This window comes from Aotus nancymaae, unplaced genomic scaffold (assembly GCF_030222135.1).
Source record: "Aotus nancymaae isolate 86718 unplaced genomic scaffold, 86718_ANA_hifiasm-v0.15.2.pri h1tg000011l, whole genome shotgun sequence".
NCBI classification, from domain to species: domain Eukaryota; kingdom Metazoa; phylum Chordata; class Mammalia; order Primates; family Aotidae; genus Aotus; species Aotus nancymaae.
The window spans coordinates 24,619,164-24,638,467 of record NW_026988422.1 but is presented as its reverse complement, the minus strand read 5'-3'; the positions used below and the strand labels follow the sequence as shown (position 1 = coordinate 24,638,467).

The window sequence follows — 19,304 nt, the reverse complement described above, 5'->3', positions numbered from 1 at the left end:
TATAGTACATTATAGAATCCTAGCCCATTACACTTAGAGTCAGACACTTAGCATTTCTGTGTGTACATGCTAATGTGCTTCTGAAACAGTGTGGTAAGATCGAAGACTAGATTTTAATGCAACTTAAGTACGAAAGAGAAAGAGACAAAAGATAAGAGACTTTTTTCTCTATCTACCCCGCAACCCCGAAAGAGTTCTGGGTTTTTAAAAATACAGAAAAGCACTCACTCAATGAAATTATATTTCTCATGATATTTTCAGTGGATGACTACAGAAAAATAGATAACACTAAAAACTGGGCTATTTAGAGAAAAAGGCATATTTGTTCATAACTCCTGGGCATTGTCTCATCTTACGTTTCACTATATTTATTATCTAAATGGCAGCATTATCACTCTTTTTGAGAAGGGAAGAAGAAATTCATCTGATTAGATTAAATCAAGTATTAAAACTATATCTAAGGGGTTGAGTAAAATAATGTATCTAAATATTTGTGAAAAGACACAATTATTTTAGAAGCTGAATTTTTTTCTAGTTTCTAGAAGTCTAATTTATAGTATCAATTCCAATCTTTCACTCTCCTTCTCATTGTTTCTTCTACACAAATCTTTCTTCTTTTGTCCTGGGTAGGTTCATTCATGAGGATATACAAACTCTTGAAGTGAATATGAGTAATCTCTTTTTCATATTTTTTAATGATTTTATTTATTTATTTATTTTGAGACGAGGTTTCACTCTGTTGCCAGGCTGGAGTGCAATGGCTGTGATCTCTGCTCACTACAATCTTCACCTCCCAGGTTCAAGTGATTCTCCTGCCTCAGACTTCTGAGTAGCTGGGATTACAGGCACGCACAACCATGCCCAGCTAATTTTCGTGTTTTTAGTAGAGATGAGGGGGGGTGGTTCACCATGTTGGCCAGGCTGGTCTTGAACTCCTGACCCCAGATGATACTCCTGCCACGGCCTCCCAAAGTTTTGGGATTACAGGCCTGAGCCACTGCTCCCCGCCCCCTTTTTTTTTTTTTTTTTTTTTTTTTTCATATTCCTCAGGTAGGAGTTCAGAAGTTATGAGCAGTCAGTAGTTAAGGGAGAAGAGACTTAAATCTGGCCCAGTCTGGAACATTAGATGAATGCAGATCCCCATGAAGTAAATGCCTGTAAGTGGTAACAGTGAAAGGCTCTGTTTCGTGTCTTGTCAGGAGTGTTATGGAGGTCACAGCACCTTGCCTGAGAGTTGCACAGGACCTTCAGAGCCTTTACAAAAAGTCAAATTGTTCTTAAGACCTATATAATATTAGTAAGTGGGGGGCAACTGGTATACAATGCCACTTTCTCCCAGGAGGGTTCATGAAGAACTCTCTAGTAGTATTCACATTTACAATCACACATCTGCAAGGTTTTGTTTAGAGCATGAATTAATTTATGGATATGATAAGCCAGACATGTGAAATGAAATCAGGTCACAGTTACTCAAAGCAAGCCTCACAATCTTACTAATTTTACTGAAGGGCACTTTTCCCAGAAACTCACTACTGCACATAGCCTCAGGAAGCAGGTAAGTTCTGGTTAAAAAATTGTTGGACATTTTTCCTCACTGAAAGTACACACTGCCCAGGTTTGAATATGGAAAATCAGTTTATATAATAATCAAAGAAAAACTTGCAATATCTGACAAATGTACTGCATAGGTGTCATGGTGCATATTTAAATGGAAAAATGACTTTTTAATTCAGAGAAATCACCAGGATTCCCAGAATTCCAAAACACAAGAGTAAGTCTCTAATTCTAAATAGACTTTTGGTACATTGAAAAATATCCTGGAAAATATGGATCTGGGCAAGTAAATATCATCATAGTTTAGAAACAGCTTTTTTTCCATTATTTGCTTATTTGAAAGGAAACTACTTTGACTATTATAAAATGTATCAGGATCACATCTAATTATAGATAGATAATGCAATGCTGGTATTCTCTTGCTTTCATTTTTTTTAAAATAAATGAAAATAGTAACTAAATGAATCATTTTTGAGGGGAGATTTTCTAGGAAAGCATACAGCCTAGAACTCATGTTAGTACAATCTGTGTCTTAATGACATGTGAGTCAGTAAACCTTTATGAAAATAATAAATGGCAAATTGTTATTTAGAAAATATGCATGCTCACATAAAAAGTTAAACTGAATTTTGTCCAAATTTCGTAAAATTAAAAGGTATAAATGGACAAACACAGAGAAAGCTTTTAGAATGAGCAATTTTTTCCTAATAATTTCTGTAAGGCAGTCTGAATGTTAAGAATAACCAAAAAGATTAGGCTAGAAGCATTTAAATACATGAAAAATAAGTTTTCTGTAGAGCCTCTTAACATCAAAACAAAATTAGTAGATACTTCCTTAAAGACATTTAAAAACATTTAAGCTGACTTTAATAAAGTTATTTAATTTTTTTAAAAATTCCATAATGTAAAAAATGCTGTGTCATCAATTATACCCTATGGTCACAAAGGTAATCCAATATGTTAAATTCTGCTTCATTTTATACCTTGACTTCAGCTCTTTACAAAGGTCATTCTCCTCAATCACTTGACAAAAATATTACCTTTAATCTGGCCACGTTGATTTATTTTCAACATGTCTCTATATGGTTAAGTCTCTACGTGGTAAGAGAATGAATGAAAATATGTCTTCTTCACATTAAAAAATCAATATGGGAAAGACATCAAAAACACACACAAAATGAAAATACACTTCTATCATAGGTGAATAGAGGATGATAGTGTAATACATCAAGACTCTAAGCATAACCAATAAGCAACTCAATGGAAAAATAGGCAATTCACCATAACTGAAACACAAATGGACAATTATATGAGAAGTCTTTATTCTCTCCAATAAAGAAATATATAGTTAGGCACAGATTTTTTAAATATATTTTAAATTAGCAAGGGGGAAAGCCTTTTAAAATATTGACAACATCTGTTGTTGAGAAGAGTATAAGGAAATGGAAACTATCATACACTTTTGTCTGTAGAGTTAAAAATTTAAACTTTTACACCTTTTTGAAGAACTATTTTTTTAGAAAAGCAGTATAACCCATTTGGATTCTAAGAATGTTATCTACTAACACATTCAATAAATATTTACTTTTAATTTTATTATGTTTTTGAGACAGAGTCTTGCTCTATTGCCGAGGCTGGAGTTCAAGTGGCATGATCTTGGCTCACTGCAACCTCTGCCTCCTGGCTTCAAGCAGTTCTCATGCCTCAGCCTCCTGAGTAGCCAGGATTACAGGTGCATGCTGCCATGCCTGGCTAATTTTTTTATTTTTTATTTCAGTAGAGGCAGGATTTTGCCATGTTGGCCAAGCTGGTCTCGAACTCCTGGCCTCAAGTGATCTGCCCACCTCAGTCTCCTAAAGTGCTAGGATTACAGGTGTGAGCCACCGAGTCTGGCCAAATAAATGGTTTTACAGAATCTACCAATACTTTTACAAATACTTTGAAAATACATAGAGATGCTTGTTTTTTTGCATTATTTCAAATTTAAAATGGAAACAGGAGGAGAGATTGATTACATAAATCAATATATTTCATTGTAACATAATAGGAAGCTTATACAAAGACATTTATTATATTTACTCATTGGTATATGGTTTACCTATGCAAGCTCCATGAGGGCAGGTAATTCATCTATTTTTGTATACTTGTGCACCTCAGGGTTACAGACCTGAAAGTGTAAACTGACCAGGACATGCTGAACATGAAGCAATCACCAGGTTTCTAGAACCATTCTGTTACTTGCACAACTGTCACTAAAACATTTCTCTGAAGAAATTTTGGTCAAATTTTATGCATCAGCTTCTTCCAAGACATTTATAAAGAGAAAAGTCTGTTATCTTTTTGACAAACTAGACGTAAACAAAGTTCAAGAAAAATAGCTCATGTCGAAAACACATCTTATTTCCATCAGGAGCTAGCCTGTGAAGGCCTGGTTGCTTTTAATTTGTACAACTTGCACAGAAAATCAGACTGCTCTTCAGTCCTCCTTTATGCAATCTGTTCCCAACTGCAATGTGGGAGAAGGAAGTGAAAAATGTTTCCCGTCCTTCTTTGGCTTCATGCCCAAAGGATTATTTGAAGGGAAAGATACTAATTCACATTTAAAATTATGTCTAGAAGGCATTTTAAATTACAAACCAAATTTACAAGACTATAAAAAATTACACTCACCTAGCTTTTACACTGGACTTATTCTAAGTAGGACACTTTTTGAATAAGAATGATTTTCCAAAAATAGGAATTTACTATTACTGAAGAAGATTTCTTCATCTTATAGCTTATGAATCAGAAATCTTGACTCATCATCTTAATTAACCCAGAAAATGTTCTGGTTGTGTTTTCGATAGCTTCCTTTGTTAGAGTTACCTTAACGAGACCGTCTTAGAATGGGTACTAATAATAATATTTGAAATTTATATTCTCATGAGGCAAAACAACAGTGTATCAACTCTCAATTGACCAAGGTACAGAAATAAAATACATTAAATATTCACAAGTCAACTACCTCAAGAAGAGCACTGTTGCATGTTCTGCTTTAATAATCGACCTAAATATCTCTCTTCCACGTTCATATCATTAATTGCTTCAGATAGAAAAAAAAAAAAGGCCAATTTTGGAGGGCGGCTTAATTAAAACATTTTTTGAAGGAAATCTGTGACTTTTTATATATAATTTCTGTCTGGATTGAGAGACTGATATTTCCATTTGTATACCATTATTAGAAAATAATTAATAGATGGTGACAACACATAAGAATGAAAGACCCTTTCCTGAAAAGGTAAGTTCAGGAACCGTAAACAAGCAGTTACAGCCATCTTTAGGCAGTCCTAGGTTTGCTCCTTACCCTGTCAACTGAAACCCGTGCATACTGGGATGGTGTCCTCACTTGGCATGCTTCTGTGGTACTCGGGATCAGGACATGGTTCCAATATACATGAGATTCGTTTAACATAGTATCGCATAAGTGAGGGCTGATGCATTCTTCTTTATTCTCAATATGTCTGCTCAGTTTCATTAAAACAACACCAATGTTATGAAATCCAGCAATCACAGGTCAAAATTTGACCTAACAAACCTAATTCTATTACTCTAACAACTTCATTGCTCTTTGGCTTATTGGGACTATGAAAAGCTAAACATAACAGGACAAAAGCAAGGAAAATTTGTGGGTTGAATTTTGAGCAAAACTCTGACCTGATTATTCTCACAAAGTCAATACAGACAATTGTCTGATGTGAGCCTAATATGCTGGTTTCAAAAAGACAGTGAAGCAAATTTCTACTGCCGGGTAGTATTAGTACCTACCTCAAAGCCAGGACTCACAGGTGACTGAAACATGAAGTTGTAAGAGCAAAAAGCAGGCAAAGGTGCAGAATCAAAGGAGAAAAAGACAGGAAAACAATGTTATTGGATGAAAGTAAAGCACATTACTCAATAATGTTTCATATAGGCATGTTTTCAAAAAAAAGCAAAATGTTATACTAATTAGTCTTTATAGTCACAGAGACATCTGAGTTGGAAACTATGTTTAATATCTAAATCAAACTATAGACACTAAGTAAAAATTGCAAAAACAGTTCACAGTTGTGAGTTGGTAGGTGTTTAAAAAAAGACAACTCTACTTGTCATGGTCTCAGTGATGAACGATGGTTCTTTCACCTTGTTGAAAATAAATTATAGTCAAAATGAAGCATTTCTGACCTTTAAGTGAAAGATTAGATTTTCTTCACAATAATTCATATTCTCAATGGGAAAAGAAAAAGGTCATCAAAGTAATCAAATGTTACAAAGTTGTTATCTGCCTGCAAGCAAGAATAAGCTGATGAATAATCAGTATCAGTGGTTTCCAAACCTAGAAAGTCCAATAGTGGATTAGAGTTTTAAGGAGAAAAATATGCCTACAGTGCATATTTTCTCATTTTAGAATCTTTGTTGCATATCATTATTTTCTATCTGATTCTATTCGAGGCTGAAATATAATTCAAAAGCAGGAAGGTCACTCTGAATTATTTTCTAAAGGACAAGAGGTAGTATCAACGAAACATATGACAGACCTTAATTAAGTAGATAACACTTATCTGGTAATTTATATTGAATATGTTCTTTTTCATCTCTGTTCTCTCAAGTTTTTTGTGGCAGCTCTATCTGATGACTAGAAACCAAATCAAAACTACAATATAGTTCACTCTTATTCTTAACAAAAATGCATGACTGTCTTTTGAAATGTGATTTTTTTTTTGCAGTGTTGAATAAAAGACCCCACATTGAGAAAGGTCCTAGTATCTGTTTTTTCAATCCTCAATCTTCATTTGCAATCTACAGCTAACCCATTCTGTCAGAAACTTTGGAAAGTCATGTGCATTTAGAATGAGGTTCTGCCAAGACTGTTTGGTTATCCAGTAATATCTGCTACCTTTCTGGATTGACATGAAGCATGTGCAGAACTTAAGGGCAACAACCACTCATTCGAACAGAACCAAACATGAATTTCAGGGAAAAATTATAACCCTGTTTGCAGCTACTCTTGGCACATTTGCATGCAGAAATGGCAAAGTTGGCTCTTTGGGAGAGGAAATCAATTTCTCAGTTTCCAAAGTAAGATATTATTCTTGCCATCTGTATATCTGATATCCAAAGTGTATGTTTTTCTTCCAGTTAGTAGCCCTGAATATCTTTTTTCTGGGACATCATCACAATTCAACTTCAGCTGAGTGCTGTTCAGTTCATGGTATTTGAAGATGGTCTATGCAACATGCATTCATTTACTCATTACTCTAAGTTATTGTTTCTCAAAGTGTATGTATTTCCCACAAGATATTAATGGATTTTATGAGAAATGGGTTCCACGTTGGAGTGGATTTAAGAACACTAATTTCACCACTGTCAGACTTCTTAGACCATTAATTATGCTTAATAACTACTAGGATGTCCAATATTTGGATGAACCAAGAAGCATTTCCTAATCCTATTTGACTAAGATTTTTTTTTCCAGAATATTTTATGGGGCCATTATTTTGAAGAAAACTTTGAGAAACACAGAGACAGCTCTATCTTTTCATCTTGCTATCAAGTTAGAATCACCAGAAATGTCTATAAATCACCAAGGAAAGGAGAGCGACCTGTTTCATTGGTAGTTAGTTTTAAATTATACTACAGTTTTGTTTTTGTTTGGTTTTATCCCTTAAAAGAAGATCAGATAATTACAGTTTTGTATCTGTGATGAAACTACTGTAGGTGACAATATTTATTACACAATAAATACTAGGATGTATCCTAGGATGATGTGGCACATTACTTTTAATTTAGCACCCAAAGAATTTATTTCCAATTATTGAATAATGTAAATTTTATAGCCCATTTTCTTTTTTCTTTTTTTTTTCTTTTTTGAGATGGAGTTTCGCTCTTGTTACCCAGGCTGGAGTGCAATGGCGCAATCTCGGCTCACCGCAACCTCCGCCTCCTGGGTTCAAGCAATTCTCCTGCCTCAGCCTCCCAAGTAGCTGAGACTACAGGCACGCACCACCATGCCCAGCTAATTTTTTTGTATTTTTAGTAGAGACGGGGTTTCACCGTGTTGACCAGTATGGTCTCGATCTCTTGACCTTGTGATCCACCCTCCTCGGCCTCTCAAAGTGCTGGGATTATAGGCGTGAGCCACCGCGCCCGACCAGACCATTTTCTTTTAATTGGCTAATAGGAATCGCATAAGTTAATCTATTAATTATTATGTGTAACATTTCATTCTCTTCTCACATGACCTGTGTTGAAGAATCTCAATGACTTTATAACTTGCTATTTGGAGATTCATTGCTATCATTTTAAAACATTTTTACTGAAGTACAATTAATACGGAATAAAGTGTACAACATTCTAGGTGTATAGCTTGATGAAGTTTTGTATGTGCATAAATACATGTAACCTCTAACCAGATCAAGATATACAGTATTGTCAGCATCCTAGAAAGCTCACTTCTGTTCCTTCCCAGTTGACAACCCACTTTAGTTTTATTTTGAAGTATCTTGCCATAAATTGGTTTTGCTTGATTTGAACTTCATATACTGGATTCGTAAGTATGTACCCTGTATCTGACTTCTTTCTTTAAACATCATTTTGTGAGATTCAACAATGTTGGTGAGTAAATCAATAGTTCATTAATTCCATGCCTGTATCATTCATACATTCCATTGTATGACTCCACCACTATTGGTTTCTAATTTTTAGCTATTATGCATAAAGGTGTCAAAAACATCTTATAACATATCTTTCTGTGCATGACTCTCTACATTTCTATTGAATATATACCTAGAAGTAGAACCGATGAGTCACATGATACCCATGTGTTCAGCTTTAGAACATAACTGCCAACAAGTTTTCCAAAGTTGTTTGGGCCAATATACGATCCCAGTAGTAGTGTATGCAAGTTTAGTTGCTCCGTATCTTCCCCAGTACTTGTTATTGACAGGCGTTCTTTCAATGTCAGACATTCTGATGTAGACATAGCTCTACAACAACTAATGATGTTAAGCACATTTTCATGTTTTTTGTTTGTCTTGTAATGTGCTGGTTAAGTATATTGCTGTATTTTAAATGAGGTCATCCATCTTCTAACTTTTTTTGTAAATGTTCTTTATGCACTCTGAATATGAGTTTTTTATATGATATATTATATTGAAAATGTCTTATCCCACTCACTGTTCTATTCTCTTAATGACATATTTTGATTAAAATAATTTCTTATTTTTAATGAAGCCCAATTTATCAATCTTTTTCCTTTGTCATCAGTGATTTAAATCCTGTTTTATAAAGCTTTTTCTACCCAGAGTTCTTGTAGATATACTTTCTATGTTACTGCCTAGAAGCTTCCAATCTACTTACAATTGATTTTGTGTATTATATAAGACAGGATCAAGATTCTTCTTTGTCATATAGATATCCAACTGGTCATAGAAATGTTTGTTGCAAAGACCATTCTTTTCTCATAGCAGTTTTTCCCTTGTCATATATCAGTTGGTCTGTGTATGCACATAGCTTCTGGACTCTATTTTATCAGCTAATTTTTCTGTCCTTGTGTAATACCACATTGCCATAATACTTTATACTAAACTTTGTATAATGCTATCTTGTTTTTACTGTGCCTTTATAATGTTATATGTTTGGCAATTCTCCAGTTTGTTCTACATCTGGGGTTTTTAACCTCAGCACTATTGACATTTTGTGCTGAGTACTTCTTCATCATGAGAGGCTGCCCTGTGTATTGACCTCTCTGTGATTGGTCACTCAAATCTAATTGACTTGGTTGCTCTTGGGTACCTTCAAATAGTGTTTCATTCTGTAATGTCTTATTTTATTCAGCTTTTGTCTTGTCCCTCATGGGAGAGTTGATCTGATTAAAGCTTTCCTTTATACCTAGGAGCAGACGTTCTAGAACAGATTATTATTATTATTTTTAATTTATTGTACTTTAGATTCTGGGGTACATGTGCATATCATGCAAGATTGTTGCATAGGTACACACATGGCAAGGTGGTTTGTTGCCACGATCCCCTCATCACCTACCTGACATTTCTCCCATGTTATCCTTCCCCTACCCTCCCTCTCACTATCCCTCCCATAGCCCCCCACAATGGACCCCAGTGTGTGATGCTCCCCTCTTTGTGTCCAAGTGTTCTCATTGTTCAACACCTGCCTTAGAACAGATTATTATATTATAAGAACTTTTTGCCTAAGACTAAGTGTAAGCCTTGCCTGGTGTGGGTTCAACTGGCTTTGACTTTTTCCAAATACCACAAGAACACATGTAAATAAAATTAAAAGATGAGTAAAGCATATGGAAATAATAGAATCATTTAATATTGACTTCTACAATTGCCCAAAAGTCCATACAATTGATATAATTTGATAAATATACTTAAATATAATGATACAGTATATTAATGTGTTCCACTTAAGGATCTGCTTAAGTGGTTCCTTTTAAGGAGTTTTTCTTGTTTCCTTCTAATACTGATGATTTATAAAAAGAAATCCATGCCCACAGAACTGTTATACATTGACTACATTTTAGATTTTTTGAAAGATAAACTGTTTTATGGATAGTATAATGGATAGTTTACTGCCAAAGTTGATGACAGATAAAATTTTTTGTATGATCTATGCTGTAATAATATTTTTTCTATCATAATATTTGAGAAATATGAGATTGAATTTCTGTGCCCAAATGGATAAACAAACAGAATTACCAATGTCTTAATCTGTATCTGAAAAGGAATTTTATAGTCAAAATGGCCATCATTTATGGAAAATATAACTTTCTTATATTTTAGAGAAAGTATACTTACCATAGCATACTTGCAAAATGGATGATCTAGTGGCATTAATGAGCAATGCCATCTTTACAAGGGTCAGACCATCATTTTTTTTTTTTTTTGTAGAATCCAAAGGTTTTACAATTATTGCCATAATATCACTTCTTAATGATAAACCATTATAAATTTTAAAGTATAGTTATTGGTGTTATTGGGTTGCTACTTCATACGGGAACAAAAGCATCCTGCTCGACCCAGGCACACAGGGAGTATCATGCCTATGTCCCTTTTCAACCCAATAACACCAATAACTATACTTTAAAATTTATAATAGGTTGAAAAGGGACATAGGCATGATACTCCCTGTGTGCCTGGGTTGAGCAGAATGCTTTTGTTCCCATATGAAGTAACAAAGACATGAAAGGGAACAAAGGCAACAGCAAAATGTGTGTCCTCCTCAAAGTGGGCCAATGTTTCCTTCTTTCTCAGGGATCCGATAAAGAGAGAGATAAGTAGGCATCCCATAAGGACACAGAGGACTTTGCGGTGTTTAAAACATGATTCTGAGAACCAGTGTGTCAAACTATGTCACAAACATTGCTTTCCCAAAGGCATTTCTCATTTAAAGTTTACCTGAAGGTATTTTATACAAGGTTATGAAAGCTTTGGCTCCCATCCCAGTAGCTTTAAAAACTATCTTGTGGTATCAATATTTTCTTACATAATACATATCTAATTTGATCATAATTTTACAAGCTTTCCTGATACACACAGTTAAAATCTAATTTTAAAAATATGTATTTATAAAATAGATTTTTAGCATTTTACAAAAAAATGTAAATTCACCATTTAATTTCAACATTTTATGTAATGTATCAAGTAATTCAAACCACTAGTTATTTAATCTGGTTACATAAAACAAAAAAATAAATTGGTTTAAAAACACAAAAATCTGTGTTAAATTATACTTACATAAGCTTAATTATATTTATATAGAAATCATATATTTATATACATATATGCATAATTTAAAATTTTGTTTCTTAAACTTATTTTTAAATGTATTTCTTATAAACATCATGACTCTCAGAAACTGTGCTTAAAAGCAAGTGTAACTGCTGTAACTTGTAAAATCACTAATTGTGAAAATTCAAACTCAAAGAGAAGATGACATAGGATTATTTAAAAAAACAGACTTTGACTTAAGTACCTTTCAGTAAAAATATCATAATTTCAATTAATATAACTTTATGGAATGATATATGATCACACATACACATTCTGAATAGGTACAAAGTTATAATATGTTCTTCTAGTTATTGATAAAATTTAGTACCTGCCTTTTCCCACTAGGTTCTTTTAACGATGTATTAAAAACACAAGAAACCCCTAAAAGAGAGTCCTATAAAACATAGTATGAAATTTTCCTACTTATTAAAATGAACATCCATTTGACTTATACTCCTGGCTTACACTGTAAAAAAATTCTGATGATATAAAGATCATGACCACAATAAAATATTTTCAAAACAATGAACTAATTTACACAACATCTTATACTTCTTATAGATGTCTTCAGAATTTATTCCCCCTCTCCACTCCCAGAGGGATCTATTCAACCTAAACGTTTTAGTATTTTCAAAATTATTTTCCAATTGATTTTTATAATAACAGGATTATAAAGAATCATTGTAATATCCATTGGTAGGTAGAGGAGGTAAATATGGGAAATCTAAATCCTCACACTGTTAGCCTATTTCAGAATGTGTTATTTTAAATAATTCATATAATGACCACAATTTTTATTTTGTTTTGAATGTTTAGAAAATCCAAATTTAACTTTCTTAAAGAAGAATATTAACCATATCCATATACATACACACACACACACACACACACACACACACACATTCTAGAGCTAATGGAAATATTTAAAATATCAAGTGCTATTTTTCTCACTGTATTTATGAATTCGTTTTTGACAATAAACCTGCATGTACACCAGTAATCCCATGCAATGAAGACTTTCATGGTTTCCTAAGAGCAACTTCAAGCCAGTAATGCCATGCAATGAAGACTTTCATGGTTTCCTAAGAGCAACTTCAAGTTTCCTCCCAAAATAAATATTCAGCCATGCCACAGATTCCTCTAATAATCTTCAGAGAACATTTTGTATCTCTCTGGTTTCCAAATTTTGACAAGTGATGTTTTGCAACATTAACACATTAGTTCGTATTGCTCTGACCCTGTGACCACGATAAAAGCTCACATATTTTATAGTATCACTAAGCTCAGAGATAAAAGCAAACTCAGAACTGCAGGATATTTGATGAGGTATTGATCAGTCTACAGCACAAGCCCTGAAGAAACACTGTCATTAACACCCTGGCTGCATTCTCCCTCCTAGCGCCCTGTCTTGGATTGACATTGCTATCACATCATCCCACAGATTTCTCATGGAAATGGGTAAATGGGTAAACAGGAGGCCGTACCAGAAGGGGCTCATCAGGGGCACTGGTAGAGAGTTCAGTAGATGATGTGCGGGTGGTGCTGAGCCCAGTGAGGGAAACATTTGAGAGCCTTCTCCGCCTCACACCACTGCAATTGTTGGGTATTTTAAATGCACATCTCTTATGGTAGTTCAGACCACATCCTGGAAAGGGAAAACAAAAAATTATTTTTGTTGTATCATAAATTAAAAAGCAATTCCAATATTAGTGTAAAGTAGAGATTTTTAAAAATAGTATAGCTTCCATTTTCCTTGAGGGTATGTGGAAATTACAGTTTCTTTTGAATATTCTGATTATTTTTCCAATTTGTTAATGGGCTTTGAATTCTGATCTTATTTCACAAGCTCAGCAACTATGCTAGTTATCATTTTAAAAAATGTTCTGTTAGATAACATACTTAGGCTTTAAGGGATATAGAAATCCCTCAAAATAGATTATCTCAAAATAGATTATCTGAGCCATTTTTAGCTGCCACAAGTTCAAATGTGAGTGGACACATAAGGGAATATTAATCACAGCTCATCACAACTTTTAGACAACACTGATTTGAATCTGGGCCTCATAACTTGCTTATCCACATGGCGTTGAGCAAATTCCTTTGCCTCAGTTTTCTTGTCTTTAAAACAGAGGTAACAACTACCTTGTAGAATTACTAAGAAGATATATAAAGTATCTCACATGCTGGTTTCCACATGGTAGGTGATAAATAATTGGAAACAGATTTCTCACTTAGGCAGGTATCAGTTTCCTTTCAATATTTTTACTATTCATATTCCCCACATAGCTGGAGTCCATTACTTAGAATCTCTCTATGTGTCACACAGCAGTCCGGACAGACAAATTTTCATAAAACTATATTTTAGGCAGACTTTCTTCTAGATCATAGCTTCCCTTCCCATAGACAATAATTCAAAAATTGCAGTAGCTTATTTATAAGTTATATAATAAATGCTGAGTTATACTGGTGAATATTCAAGGATCTCTATCCCTGACCTCCCAATCCAAAGAGAATAGAGTACAATTGAGTAAGTTTTGAAGATTATATCATGGTGTCATAGCATCTTGAATTCTGCAGTTCAAATTGGTTTTTTCCACAGTATGATAAAACTGTGTTATTAGTGCAGAAATGCAGGTACAAGTTCCAGTTCACCACTTAACAGCTGAGTGTCCTTGGATGGTTTGACAAATTTCCTGAATCTCCGCTCACTTGAACAAATACATATTCAATGTCTACTATTACAATTTCTGGCTTACGTACTAGGCAAATTTTATTTTTAGTCTGCTGTTAAAATATTGAGTACCATATAGGGGAGAAACATATATCCACATGATAAAGGAGAAAAGATGTGAGAATAAGGGTTCCCAGGTCTGACCGAATTTGTTCACGACAGGAAATGTAAAGAAATGAACAGAAAGAATCCATGTACCCCTTAAATGCCTGGAAGACACTTCCAAGGGAGATACTACTGCACTACTGTAGAGGGCAGATAGCTCCAGCATGCATTATTTTTAATTTTTTAAATTTTAATAGCTTTAGGGGTACAAGTGGTTTTTGGTACATGAATGAATTATATAGTGGTAAAGTCTGAGGTTTTAGTGTAGCTGTCACCCAAATAATGTATGCTCATGGTAGTGAATAGGTAGTTTTTCATCCCTTAGCTTCCTCTGAACCTTTTGCTTCTGATTCTCCAATGTCTATTACACCACTCTGTGTGCCCCTCTGTACCCACAGCTTAGCTTCCACTTATAAATGAGAACATGTAGTATTTGGTTTTTTGTTCTTGAGTTACTTCAGTTAGGATAATGGCTTTCAGTTCCATCCAAGTTGCTGTAAAAGACATTATTTTGTTCTTTTTCATGGCTGAGTAGTATTTTCATTTATATATATGTATATAATGCATATTGTGAATTATATTCATAGTTGCAATGATAGGGAATCGGCCTAAGTGCACATCAACCAATGAGTGGATAAAGCGAACGTGGTGTGTATACCACGTGCACACACACACCAGTGTATATACATGTATGTATATGTGTGTAGGTATAAGTGTATATATGCATAGAAGCATATACATAAAATATGCATAGATCTATGTATATATACACATATACACATGTGTGTGTATATATACATAGATCTATATATGTACACAAACATACAAAAAACATTTTCTCAACCAATGAGTGGATAAAGAAAATGTGTATATATGTACATATATATAATATATGTACCACATTTTCTTTATCCACTCATTGGTTGATGGACACAGGTTTTACATATCTTTGCAATTGTGAATTCTGCTGCAACAAACATAGAACAGCACACGTTTAACTTGCATGGGAAGAAAACTTACCTTCACATTTAAGACCTTGACGCACCAGCCCCCACAGCATTTCTCCACAGTGATCACAGAAAGCTGGAGCTCTGTATGAATGAACAAAGAGAGCGTGGGGACGAATCTGAAAGTCTTCAAAGGTGGCGGAAGCTGTAAAAATAGTGATGTTGAAAAGTAAGTTGAATGGGCACTCTGATCTGTAAACAAAAAAAGTATGCAAAGTAACAAATATGCCAGTATAGATATAACTCTCATCAAAGTTAGGGAAGATAAGATGCAACACAGCTTGAACTTTCAGCCATTAGACATTCTCAGTCATAGTTTTACAGTTGGTGGCAAACAACCCTCTCTCTTCTCCTCTTCCTGCTTGGCAAAATTTCAGACCACTTTAAAAACAGCTAAAAAACTAGCAGAAAGCATGAATGAAAGGATAAGTAAACCTGATTTAAAAATACCTGATGATACTTCAAAATACTTTACTTTTTCTCTTACTTAAATGAGCCAGAAAAGTATTCAAAAATATTAATGAAAAGAAAAACTGATGAATTCAGACAGATCTGAAAAATAGTATAATTGAGTATGACCATGAAGAGGTACATTACGGGGCCCAGTTGAAAGACAGATAAGAAATATGAGTGACTTTCTAATAGAGAGATAGAGCTGTTTGAACTCTTGGGCAACGTGTAATAACTAAGCATTTAAATCATGACTGAGCAACAACCAAGCAGCCACTTCACCAACATACCAAAGAGAGGGATTCAATACATATGTTGGTGAGTTGCAGTCCATTCTGAGAATTATACCTTAGTCAACCATATTCATGCTGTAGGGTACTTTTTGGTGTTGCTTACTGTTGCTTATTCTATATGGTCCTCATGCAGAATATTAAAATCCATTTTTATTATACTTTTTCATATATTTGTATTATATTATAAAAGTGGTTTGTGCCTTTTTTGTTGTTGCTCAAATCAAGTAATAGAAAGGTACAGACAATTGAAATGGAAAGATTAACTTTTTTCTCAAAGTTCTAATGGAAAGTGGTGGATCCTTCCAGACCTATTTGTACACAGTAAGCCGAGGTTGAGGCTCCACAGTATAGCACAAAGAGTGCTGCCCTGGCCATCAGAAGACCTGGGGGAAGCTTGGCCTTCATTGCAGTCACATCTCAATGAGCACAAGCCTCAGTTTCTCATACCTAAAAAGAGACTGTCTGATGACGACTTCTCCAGTCCCTTAAAATTTAAACTTCCATTAATGTCAGAACAGAACCATATGAACTTAATTTTGTAAGATTTTATTCTAAGAGAATTTGGGGAAAACTGAGGCTTTAAATAACGTTCCTTCTATTCTGCCTTCCTTTCCTGTCCTCCTCAATTCAAGTAAGAGGCAGCAAATCACACTGCCATGAATGCACCTATGCAACAACTTTGCATGTTTTTCACATGTACCCCAAAACCTAAAATGCAATTAAAAAAAAAAAAAAGATTATAGTGTTGTTTCTGAAAATGGACAGGATTATATAAAGAAAGTCTCCATTCATTTGTATTAATTGAGCAATTGAGCTACTACACATGTATTTTTTTTGATAAAGATTGTATTTCCTTTTCAAATAATAAAAAATTTGGAGAATTTAAAAAAAAAAAAAAAAAAAGAAAATTGCATATCACATTTCCTGCTTCAAGATTCACAATATAATGGTCAAATGCTTACTCTAAGTAGATCAGAAAAATAGTATGGTTTGGGTATCAATCATCTACTTTGATAATTTGGTCAAAATATGTTCAATTGGGGGAATGCTAAATTCTCTTTAAAATTGGTCTCTCATACTCATGTACAAAATTAATTTTTTAAATATCAAAGAAAATAATTAAATAGAAAACTTTACGCCAATCCTTAACTTCTAGCTTCTCCCCCTGCCCCCAAATCACCCCTCCAGACCAAACAATTATGACAATACTATGACAACTATTAGTTGAATAATTACTGTAGTTTTCAAAATAAGCAACATTAGAATTTGACAGTACAAATACCAAGCTGGATTCAGACATTTCCGGAATTAATTAGAAAGAATATAAATAATTAAACTAAAGATTTTCAGTGACACTCTCCCAATTTATGCCGGGTAAATTTGTTTTTTGTTTTTTGTTTTTTTCATTTTTTGAAGGGGATTAACATTCATAAGCAGTTAGCACCCTTGACTTATGTTTAAATGCCATATTTTTAAAGTTCAATTTTAATATTCTCTTGTTAATTTTAGAATAATTAAATACATTTTTAAAATAAAGCTACCAAGTGTGGTGAGGTTTTATATCCATTTGAAATCAAAGCACAACATCCATTCATTATGAATTTACCTGTTCTGCACCCTGGGGGAAATCAGCATTAGTTGAGTGTATGCATGCCATCTCGCCTAATCACAAAATTGCACTTCAGAGATAATCACTTAGCACAGGAAAACAAAGTGAATGCTGTAATTCCATTTCATTTAAGTTTAGGAATCAAAATGGACAGATAAGAATAGGAATATTAAAGCATCTAGAGATTCCAAGAGAGGAACAATGTGCTATCTGTCAGTCTGTCATAATCAATCAGCCAACCTAAATTAAAACCATATGACAGGGCAACAAACTCAACAAAATAGGCCTTATACTGGTATTTGTGTCTCTTTGATTTGCTCTATTCACAGCCTATTGTTATACTCCAGCGTGCAAGAGAAGAGAAAATGACATGCTTTTCTTAGTCATTGAGCATTTGAAACAGGTAACGGAGCCAAAAACCCTAAGATAATCAGTTCTTTTATGGTTCATTATAAATTGTTGCACAAATGGAGTAAACTGTTTGGTTAGCAGTAAAGAAGAAACAAGGCATCTGAAGCAAAATAATCTCTGGAGGTCAAAATTATTTGCATAATAAAATAAAGTAATGTCAGATATTCCAAGAGTTTCAGTACTTTTTTTAAAAATGGGTAATTTTGGCAATGGGAGAAGCATTAACTCTTCCTGGCTATGACAAGCTGAGACTGATATAATGAAAGGAAATGCTTAACCTATGGCAAGCATCATCTCATTTTATTTTTGACAAGCAATCTATAAGGTAATTATTGCTACCCCCATTTTGCAGATGAGAAAACTGATACTCAGAAATTAAGGAGCTACACTAGGTAATGCAGAATCTGAACTCAGGCACTCCTGACACCAGAACCATAGAAACTCTCTCAGCCACTAAGGTCAACTTGTATTTCTTTGACTATTTAAACACTATGGACTATATGCTGCACCTTTATTTTATGTATCACTGAAAAATATTTTTTAAAACAGTGCAATTAAATACACATACACATAACCCCTTGTAACATGCATCATTATCTTATAACAAATGTTGGGAAAATGAGAAGCCATGAAATATAGTATAGAAAAAAACTAATTCAGTTCTCAAGATCAAAAATTCTTTTAGTGTGCTTTTTACGTAAACTCCATGTTTAGAAATCCTCCTTTCCAAACAAATTGAGGAAGAGTTATTGGTGTCTCAATTTTTACAAAAGTCAATGGTAATGATGCATAGCTAAAAGACAACTGGAGCTTTGTGTCCACATGATAACCATGTCCCACACTGAATTGATTAGTTTGTCCCAAAGCAAAACATTTTGAAGTTTCTGAAAGTTGTGAAGCTTTCTTAGATGAAAATTTGTTCTTTCTTTTGTGTCTAGAATATTGAAAATAGTTTCTGGATATCACTCCTACACAAATTCACATGCTCGTCATTTTTAAGGTATTCTGTAGATTTAAAAAAAAAAAAAAAGCAATATTGGCCAGGTATAGTGGCTCATGCCTGTAATCCCAACACTTTGGGAGGCCAAGGCGGGCAGATCACCTGAGGTCAGGAGTTCGAGATCAGCCTGGCCAACATGGTGAAACTTCATCTCTACTAAAAATACAAAAATTAGCAGGGCATGGTTGCATGCACTTGTAATCCCAGCTACTCGGGAGGGTGAGGCAGAAGAATTGCTTGAAACTGGGAGGTGGACGCTGCAATGAACCGAGATCACACCACTGCACTCCAGCCGGGGCAACAGAATGAGAATCTCTCAAAAAACAAAAACCAAA

The 19,304-nt window shown here is 34.2% G+C and overlaps 1 protein-coding gene across 10 annotated transcripts in view; it reads right to left on the bottom strand.

Moving 5' to 3' along the window:
- Nucleotides 1–19,304, bottom strand: part of PRKD1 (protein kinase D1) — a 352,406-nt gene that overhangs the window by 79,607 nt on the left and 253,495 nt on the right. For 5 of the 10 annotated variants that reach the window (XM_064374710.1, XM_021674897.2, XM_064374708.1 and 2 more), the window contains 3 exons: nt 15,220–15,351; nt 12,848–13,008; nt 5,359–5,382 (listed from right to left, as the gene is read on the bottom strand). In XM_064374710.1, coding sequence (XP_064230780.1) covers nt 5,359–5,382; nt 12,848–13,008; nt 15,220–15,351 — 317 coding nt within the window. Of the gene's footprint in view, nt 1–4,897; nt 5,306–5,358; nt 5,383–12,847; nt 13,009–15,219; nt 15,352–19,304 lie in introns of those variants that run through there. The other 5 variants (XR_010342022.1, XR_010342023.1, XM_064374707.1 and 2 more) reach the window with 2 other exon arrangements.